The sequence below is a fragment of the Cystoisospora suis genome, assembly GCF_002600585.1.
Source record: "Cystoisospora suis strain Wien I chromosome Unknown contig_8015, whole genome shotgun sequence".
NCBI classification, from domain to species: Eukaryota; Apicomplexa; class Conoidasida; order Eucoccidiorida; family Sarcocystidae; genus Cystoisospora; species Cystoisospora suis.
Genome location: NW_027160798.1, coordinates 7,945 through 17,265, shown reverse-complemented (window position 1 = coordinate 17,265; position 9,321 = coordinate 7,945). Strand labels below are relative to the sequence as shown.

At 55.5% G+C, this 9,321-nt stretch overlaps 1 protein-coding gene across 1 annotated transcript; it reads right to left on the bottom strand.

The window, feature by feature from the left end:
• Positions 1-6,062: 6,062 nt before the first annotated feature.
• On the bottom strand, positions 6,063-8,757 carry CSUI_010694 (uncharacterized protein; the record flags this gene model as incomplete). Its single annotated transcript, XM_068070796.1, has 1 exon — positions 6,063-8,757. A coding segment is annotated over exon 1 (1,776 nt), but the record flags the coding sequence as incomplete, so codon positions are not given.
• Positions 8,758-9,321: the final 564 nt, after the last annotated feature.

Below are 9,321 nucleotides of genomic sequence, written 5' to 3'. Positions count from 1 at the left end.
GTGACAGTACCCGGCTTAAGCGGTCCCGGGGCCTCGGAGCAAATTACGCAGGTACAACTCTCTCAAGCGTCTTCACAACGCTGTGCGACAGAAGACTGACGTCCTCTAGTTTCCTGGACATTTGCCTTATCTCATTCTCCTGGTGGAGCTGCATCACGGTGTCCCTGTTGTTTTCATGGCTTAGTTCATTGATCTGTTTCAAAAGTCCTTCTTCCCGACCCTGCCCGCGCGTCAGCAGTAAAGCATGCAGAAGAGGGAGAGGGCTAGACTCCCTGCGAGTGCTTTGAAAATGTGGGCTGTTCTCAATGACTGGGTATGGATGAAGGATCTCGGATCCGGACTCCGTTACATCCCGGCGGTGTACACTGAGGAAGCTCTAACGCCCTCTCTCTCTTTGCTTAGAAAGCTGATACGCCGGAGCCAAAAGCTTCCTTCGCCGTCAATACCTACTGCCAGCTCCTCGTTTTTCATTTTTGCACTTCTCAGCTCTGAATTCAACCTCGCCAGTTCAACTTGGGCCTGCGCAGCAGTCATGTCCGCCGGCAAGGAGCCTCTCGAGATATAACCCTGGTTGGGAGGCCTGCCATCAGCTGAAGAGCGTGCAAAAATAAGAATGCTGGGTACTCTGTCTCGGGGAGATTTGCGACTTACTGGTGTTCTCAGGTGTCTGACCTCTACGGCATGTGTTCAGCGCTCGGCCCGCCCATCGCGGCCTCATCTCCACTTGCCCTGGAAAGCGCTTAGTCTGTGCCTCCATGAAGCTCGTGCCGTAAACAGTAGCGGAGCCTGTGTTAAGTGGCCAACTACAATGTCTCCGTCCTCAACCCCTCTACTGAAGTCTGTGTCCCCCCCCCCCCCNNAGCCCCGCGCGGCGCTACTGAAGGATTGTGGCATCCCTAGCGGACGTTTCTGTGCTTCACTGAGAGCAAGGAAAAAGACGATACCTCGCGGTGACGCTCCCTGCATTCTTCCATCTTCTTTTGCTGCGTCTGGATGCGAAGAGCAAACTGCGTGTTGACCTGCTTCAAAGTTTCAGCTTCATTCTGTACGCGCAAGGAAAAAGCGAGCCTTTCGGTTTGTCTGGGTGAGATCCCTTGCCAGAAACACTGGGGGAACTGCTGCCTGCGAACCTCTGCCTTTCAGACACACATTCCACTGCAGACAGCATTCTCCGCTCGGCGCTACAATGATGGGCAGCGTCTCACAACCTAGTGGAGCTACGCGCAGGCGTCGCGGCTATAACCTCCAGGATGTCGCTGTTGAGAGGAAAAAGTGCAGGTGAACTTTACGCTGCAGACTCAGTTCGGTTGCTTCATAATCATCGTCGCACCTTACAAGAAATGTAATTTTGCTCGGCATTTTGCAGCCTGCATAGCTCTTCTCGGCAGCGACACAGCTCTTCTCGCAGCCGCCCATTGTCCTCGTGCAGCGATCCCGCGACCTCTTCCACCTCCCGCAGTTTTTGTAGCTCCTCTTGCAAACGCCGACAAAGCTCCTTTTCGGATTTCCTCTGTTCTCCCAATGCGTACACTTCGTCCTGCAGTGCGCTGTGCCGCTCCTGAGCGCCAAGTATTTGGCAACCGGGCGGGCCCTACATCACGTGTGAGACGCGATTTCTACCGTCACAGAGAGCTAGCAGGCCAGTTCAATGTGCCCCGCACACAAACCAACTGTAAGACTCGTCCGTCTCGTGTGGGGAGCGCAAAACCACACTCCACCAGCTTCGCCGCGTACCCTTCACATCGGCCGTTTACACGAGGTAGCTCATAGTAGCGGTGCGGCTTCTTGCCCACACAAGTGATTCCTCGGACGTGGGGGAGCGCAGATGCTTCAAGCAGACAAAGGGGGATACCCTACAGAGGTTTACGGTCAAGCTGACAATGAAGTTTTCTGACGTAGGCTCGCGGTGACACAACAAGAAGGCGGCCACGGAAAGAACCACGTAAAAGCCACCCACATTCAGTCAGCTTTGCCCGCTGATGCGGGGTCCTCGCCTCCTTTCTCGAGGAAGAGATGCAGGAGGACACACTTGCCACGAAATTAGGAGCCTTCGGCTGACAGTGAGCCAGCAATCAAACGTGAGGCCGATCAGATACTGCAGGTGTCCGAGACTCCACTTCTGGATCACTTTGTAACGAGACACTGAAGCAAGGAGATATAAAGAAGGAGACACCAAAAGAGTTAGGGCAGCCAGGCGGGCGTGCCGTCTCCCACGTTACCTTCTCTATTGTGAAGTCTTGACGCAGCTGTTTATTCTCCTTCTTACTCTGTGCTGCGGCCAGCTCGGTCTCTGCCAGGGCAACTTGGGCTGCCCTAAGCTGTTGCCACGTGTTTTGAAATGCCTCCGTGAGACTTTCGGCTCTTCTGGATTTTTCCCTAGCTTCATCTTCAAGCAGCTTTGCCTTGGCACGATCGTCAATGCCTTGCTGCCTCAGCTGCCCGAGCTCGCTAGCTGTAAGCGGGAAGCCACAACCAGAAAGGTACTTCAGGTCGATCGCCTTTGCCTCATCGCTACAAGCTCAGGGCAGATTTTCAAGAAACAGAGTTACTAAGCATCACCAACACGAGCGTGCCCAATGCGCTCGCCTCCCAGGATTCGTATTGTCGGCTGTACTACACTCGCGGTTTACCTCCGAGGATCTGTCGGTACCGCAGTTCCTCGAGGTGCAGGCAGTGAGAAGGGTAGACACCCGTGCATAGTGTTTACCTTGCTTAACATTCTCGGAAACCAGAGCGTTGCATTTCTCAACTAGAGAGGAGACTTGTTCCCGGAGCGCGCTGTTCTGCCGGCGGATCTCCCTCATTTCACTTTCTAGGCCCATGAATCTTTGTTCAGCATTCTCTCTCTCTCTTCTCTGGACGCACACTTAGAAACATCGCTATGCGAAATGGGAACTGTCGCGTGGGCCCTGGAAATTGATAGCTAACAGAACGGCCAAGTTGAGCCCTGCGTACACGCGGGCGGCCCGGTCAGAGATAAAGCATGCTTCCGAGACATAAGCTTGGTCCTTCTTTGCTCCACCGCTAGGCAGCCAGCTTGGGAAGCACGACGAGCGAAAAAAAACGTCGACATGGTTTTGTTCCAACAGGTACTCATGGCGCCGGCTGATCACACATGGGTTCCGTTTCTTGGCTCCAGCGCGCTTGTTTACCGTAAATGAAGGAGGGTTTATGGGAGCGAGGGCGCAAAAACACAACAGCGTTTGCCTGGCGTGACCCTAGTACTCTTCAGCTGTTGTAAGCTTGCCGTTGCAATGTGGACCCAAGCGCTTTGCACTGGCTGGTATCCCAAGGCGAAAGTGCCACTCTCTGCCGCTTATAGCAGCGAAAGTCATTGCGCTCGGAAGGACAAACCGACGTCAATACTTAGGGGCTGTCCCCAGGCGTTGTTGCCAGGGCGATTGCCAAGCCCAGGACAAACCTTGCTGGCCACTGTGCAAACAATATACATCTTGCTTTGCACCACTGTATACGAAAAAAAAGTAACGCCGCCATCCGACTGTGCGATTCATTCTTCTTCTTGCTGACGGGACTTCTGAGGGTACCCCGCGGCACAGCTTACAGCTACTTCAGCAGGGGTCACGCAAGAACCCTCCGACGGTGGCACAGTTCGCTAGCCTCGAAATACCTCTCTGCTTGTCTGCATGGCTGCGTCATGGAGAGCCTCCTGGAATGCGTCAAGGAACTTGTCAGACCCCGGACAAAGGCCTCCCATGCTCCTCCCGCCCGCCGCTGTCACGGACTTGCCAGGAAATCCAGAAGTGATATACGATGAAGACGAGAGCTGGCGGCAGGAGTGCGCGGACATGCTCCTGGGTTGGACGGATTCTGCCGAGCTCCTGCCTGAGCTTGCGTCGGGAAGGAAACCTCTCCCCCTTGGTTGCTCATACAGTGCACTGAACCGACCACCGCTCAGCAGTGAAGGAACAGACTGGAGCCCGGCGCCTGCGAATCCCCCACTAGCGAGGCTCATCTTGCTGCTCTTCCTATAATCAGTTGCCGTGCTGGTTGTAGTTCCAGAGAACGGCGTCTGTCTATCCGCGACAGCGGTTCCCGCGAGCATGAGATGCTGCTGTTCTCCTTGAGCACACTCTTCCTCCGCAGCCCTTGAGTCTCCTCGGCTACTGCGGCTTGCCCGCAGAGGCCGATTTTGCCTGCAGAGTCTGAATTCGTATGGTCTCTTTCAAGGATCGGTACCGCGCCGGCATTCACTTGTTCCGACCCCCGTCCTCTCCATGCGTTCGTGCGCTTAGAATTGCGAAACGTGTGCGATGCTAACCACCAACGGGCGTGTCTCGAACCACGATGAGACGCTTTGCGAGTGTGACGCCGGTAAAGCCACAGAAGAGATCTTGGTCAAAAGCAGAACCGCTTTTGTCCAGGCGAACCGAGCGCTAAGGTGTAGAAGGTCTTCAACGCACGTTACCCTTGCTTTTCGAACCTTTCACTGTGAAAACACCTTTAAGAACGAATCGTGTTAGCCTTAGCAACACACGTCTCCGCTCGCAACAATCGGGGTTCCACCGCTAGCCAAGCCCCCTGAGAGTGACTGCGTGAACACTGGTGTGGGACTCCGCCCTCCAGCCTACTTTCTTTCTGTCGGCGGCGCGACCACGGGTTGCAGGAAAGTGCGCGGACGTTTTAAAACCACTCGCGTTTTCTGAGATCAAGTAACGACTTGTAGCAAACAGCTTGTAGTGCCACTCCGAGTCCACTCCAAGGGCCTTGCCACTCTCTTTTCCAGCTGCTTTTTGGAACGGACACGCTCTTCATTGAAAGTTGAAACGAGCGGTTTGGACACTGCGGGCTCCGTTTCTTGCCGGACCATCTGCCTGAGCAACTTTGCCTCGGAGTGCTGCCCAGCCCGACGTACCATACCGCAATCTGATCTGCGGCTGTCAGATGATCAGCCTGCTGAATCTCTTGACACCTTCAGTTCTAGAGTACCGCCTGCAGAGACAGTGTTCAGCGCGCGTGCCATCGATGCAATTTCGTACTGAGGTTCGCCTGTCTCGTTGCGTCCAGCTAAAAAACCTCGAGTCGCCGCACTCCAGAAATGAACCAGATAAGGCCTTGGTGCAGTGGTCTGTGGGGAGCCTTCAGCAGGCTCGTGTTTCGGTTGCCCGGACTGCGCCTGCGGTGCCCGCAAGAAGCCCGACACTGGGAAGCTACGTTCGCGAACGAACAGGTCTACAGTGAGCAAAAATTCTGAACCGAGGTGGTTACTCGGGAAATAGCCATGCGTACTCAGCCCTTCCCGCAGATTCCCAGGCGGTGACATGTGTCGCTGTAAAACCGTTGTTTAGCGTTGACCAACTGGTAGTTAGACCTGCTACACCGACACGAGAGAGTCTCGGGCTGTCAATTCCCTCTGCGAACTGCAAATGAAAGAAAACGTCCCGCGCAGTCTGCCAGGACGCGTGTGTCGCCCGCACAGAATCTCACCACTACCCGCTGCCCTCGCAACAATAGCCAGCAACGCGCCTGACCAGGCGAGGAGACTTGCAGATCAAAAGGATTGCTTTACAGTATCTCCACCTCGTCTCGTGGCAAATCAACGGCGACGTGTGTGATAATGTACAGGGTACCCAGGATACTTCATCAGCAATGACTACGTGGTGCGGAGTGAGCAATCCCCCAGGTACGACGGCACACTGGAGACAGAGCGCCGATCCTTTTGTTCGACGAAAACTGCTCAACCTCTCTCTATTACAGTGTACCTCTCAAACTACGAGCATAGAAAATAAGGTCCAAGAATGTTCGCCGCGAAGACCGCTTGCAGCTGCAGAACGTCTCCGGACACTGCAATTGCGGTGCAGCCCGACAAACTCCCGACCCCGGACAATGGAGTTCCACACTGTAACGAATCTGTACTCCGAATTCGAAGCAGCGCCTTCAACAATATACAGTGATTATCAGCCGAAAACTAACGACTGCCGAACAAACTATAGTCCAGTGTCTCAACCGAAAAAGAAGCTGTTCACAAAAAGACAGATGTGATTCACCTGCAGACCATCGCGGCCCCAAGAGATGAGTGCAAGGCGCATTCACCTTTCTGCACGCCTCCCCCTTTTGCCACCGAACCCCTTCCCCTCTACTAGGCCCACAAACATCCTGCGACCTATCCCACCGCTTTTCTTCGGTGCGTCTACCAGCTCTTGGTTCGGTCTCTCCGGTTGAACGTCATCTGCTGTAGGCTCGAAGTGCACCGCCCCTGCGAGGGAATCGCGAGCCCGTTCCACTCTCTCGGGTTTCTCAATCTGAGTCTGCACCGCGTCTGTAGCCCCACTACCGCCGAACTGGGTGTTCACTATGTTTGAGCCAAATGCGGCAGTACCTTTCCCGTCAAAGCCATCTGTTCCTCTAGTGTTTGCGCTTCCGTTACTTCCCGAAAACTGCGCGGATTCCGTTTGTGCAGCTGAAGCAGAGTCCGAACTGCCTTCACTAACGTGCTTCGAGTCGACTTTACTCCTTACATCCGCGGAGTCAGCCGTTTCGTGAACATCGTGAACGGCCGACATGTCTGCGCTACCCTTCGTTTCCAGCGCTACGCTAGCCCCAAAAGACTTTTGCGACAACACACCGCCTGTCTGCTGTGCTGCAGTACCATCCGGGCTACCAGGAACCGTCCGCCCTCCGCCCGAGCCAACCCCCCGCGACACTTCTGCTCCGGCCAGACTTATGCGCAGCTGCGGGGAGTCAGGCAAAGGAGGTCCCTCAACTGAAGCCGAAATTGCATGGTTGATCGCGCCTCCTCCTTGTCTCCGCCCGACAGTCGGGGGCTTCTCAACCACTTGAGAGATCACAGCGGCATGCTGTTGAACGAGTGTCGTTACCGCTGCCAATTCATTCCGCAGATCCTGCACACTCTCTTGAAGCGCGGCAAGTGCTTCGTCATACCGCCGGCCGCCACCCAACTGCGCTAAGACTGAGTTGACCATGGTCCCCGCCTCACTCGCTCCGGCAGTGCCTTCCGTCGATTGAGAAGCAAGATCACCTTGGACAACATCGAACGCCGCGTTCTGATTCGCAAAATCAAACAAAACCCTCCTCATCATCCACATAGAGAAAACAACACACGCGCAAATCCCCAACATGACCCAACAGCGCCGGCTGGCCCCTGAGAGTGCCGCACGGGACGGGGCATTGGCAGCCAGCCTCTCCGTTGTGCCCTTCCAGTCCGTGTTACTGCGCCGTGTTGTGACACGAGCGGACGCACCGCGAGTCTCCATAGACAGTGGAAGGCGAGGTGACCTTGACCCGGAGAAACCACCAACATGTTTCGCAAGGAGATTTTGAACTTTACCTAAGACACCAGGCACTGCGGAGTATGCCACACTTTTCTTGTCTGGAGAAGGCGGGTGCGGAACAGGTCCGCAGTCAGTCGAAGTTGCGAGTGTAGACGAAACACGAGACGACAGCGACGATGTATGATGCACAGATGTTCGAGAGGGAACTACCGGAAGTTCCGTGGCGGAGCCAGAGCCGACGCGGGAAAACGCCCCCTCACCGGGGCACCCAGGATGTCCATAACTACCGGGCTCCGTCGACGAGGTAACACTGCTCGGACGCGTGGAGAAAGATGAAGAACCCAAAGGCAGAGACGTCGCTGTAGTGGCTGGGGAGTCGTCATTACCGTCGTCTGTAAACGTGTCAGACGAGGATGCGGACACCGTCATAGCAGACTGTTTGATGATTACGTGTAGCTTGCTGTGAGATGGCCAGCTACTCACAAAGCAGTCCTGCGAGCAAAAGAACGACGTCCGCCCGAACTCTGAGCACTTCGGGCAGCAAAGCCGCGAGGTGGTCTCCTCGCCACAACCTTGACATGTAACCATCGCGCTGCTGAAGGAGATAACCTGTAAGTCTGTCTTCGAGCAACCTTACAGTGCGGAGCATTTCCCTTGAGAGAAAGGTACGCCACAGGACTGCACGTGGTGCGCCGGAAGCTGAGCCGGATTGTTCAAAGAAACGCGGCCGCGTCAGTTTGGAGTGGTACTAGACACTATACGCACGTTTCGTTTTCTTGCATTGATGCAGTCCAGCAAGACATGGAGGCCACGGAGAAAGGTGACTAACTGCGACGACACCTCTATCCAGAAAAATTTGAAAAGACTATACTTCCCGCTCCCAAGCATGCCAGACGCACACCACGCGCCCCGTTACGAAGAGCACCGGAAGAAATTGTCGTCTCACTGAAGCAGACATGGGATGCCTCAAGCAGGAAAAGGGCGCCCTGTTGTCCGCCTACATCGTCGGGAGAAAAACTCGACACGGAGAAGACGTTTATCTAGCGGAAGACAGGAACGCCGCTCGAGTGGCTGTTGGAGTCCCTTCACTTGGCTTTTTGGTGTCAACCGCCGCGCCCCGATTCCGAGACGAAGGTAAGCGCGGTAGAACAGCGGTGTCCCCAGACGCGTTGAGGTCAGCGAGAAGCTCGCGTAACTTGTCCGGAAGCGAGAGGACGTGTCAGTGGAAGGCTCAAAAGTGAGCTGACTAATCGGAGGGAGTAGCTCGGGGCGCCTCCTGGGCAAGATCTTGGTGAAACAGATGCATCACAAGCCTTGTGCCGCTGCATGCGCGTTCAGCCTCTGCCTGCATTGATAGCAGCTCGCGCGATGCCGCCGCGGGGTCCGGGCGCCCGTCCTACGTTCGACGGGCCGAAGAATGTCCGTTTAAACGGACTCCCCTCCACGGTCTGGGCGTTCGTGAGCTGACCAGTTAGGCACGGGACCTGATGTGGACCTTGAGAGTTCCAACCGCCCCGCTGCCCCTCTTTCACTGGTCTGAAGAAGCAGACGGCGGGATTTGGCTATTTACCCGTGTCCGTAGCGCTGTGGAAAGCGTACTGACGCTCAGTCACAAGAGGGGCGCGGAGCTTGGAGCAGCATGCGGCACCAGACGGCGAAGCTAGGTTACACGACTATTTTGAAGGGTTCCTTTAAAAAAGCATGTGGGCTTTTTATCTCTGGTGTTAGTGTTCCGCCCGCGAGTACGGTAAGCTCCTCCCCGGGAGGTGTGTCGGTGAGGCAGCTGGGTGCACTGCTGTTCGGGAGACCTGCTGTTGGGGTAAAGCGGATGGAGCGGGGCAGACTACGTAGTAGACGTGCGTAACGGTAATCCGTAGTACTGCTCGTAGCCCGCTACACTGGCGAGGCGAGAAGAGAGACGCGACCCGAGAGGCGAGCCGCGTTACGTGATAGCGGCTGCCTTGAAGGACCGGTAAAAACAGCAGTCAGATCCTGTTGGCAATACTCCAGTGCTTACCCTTCACGCAGGTCTATGGGACTCCCCTTGGTGTCAGGCTCCAAGCGACAGGAG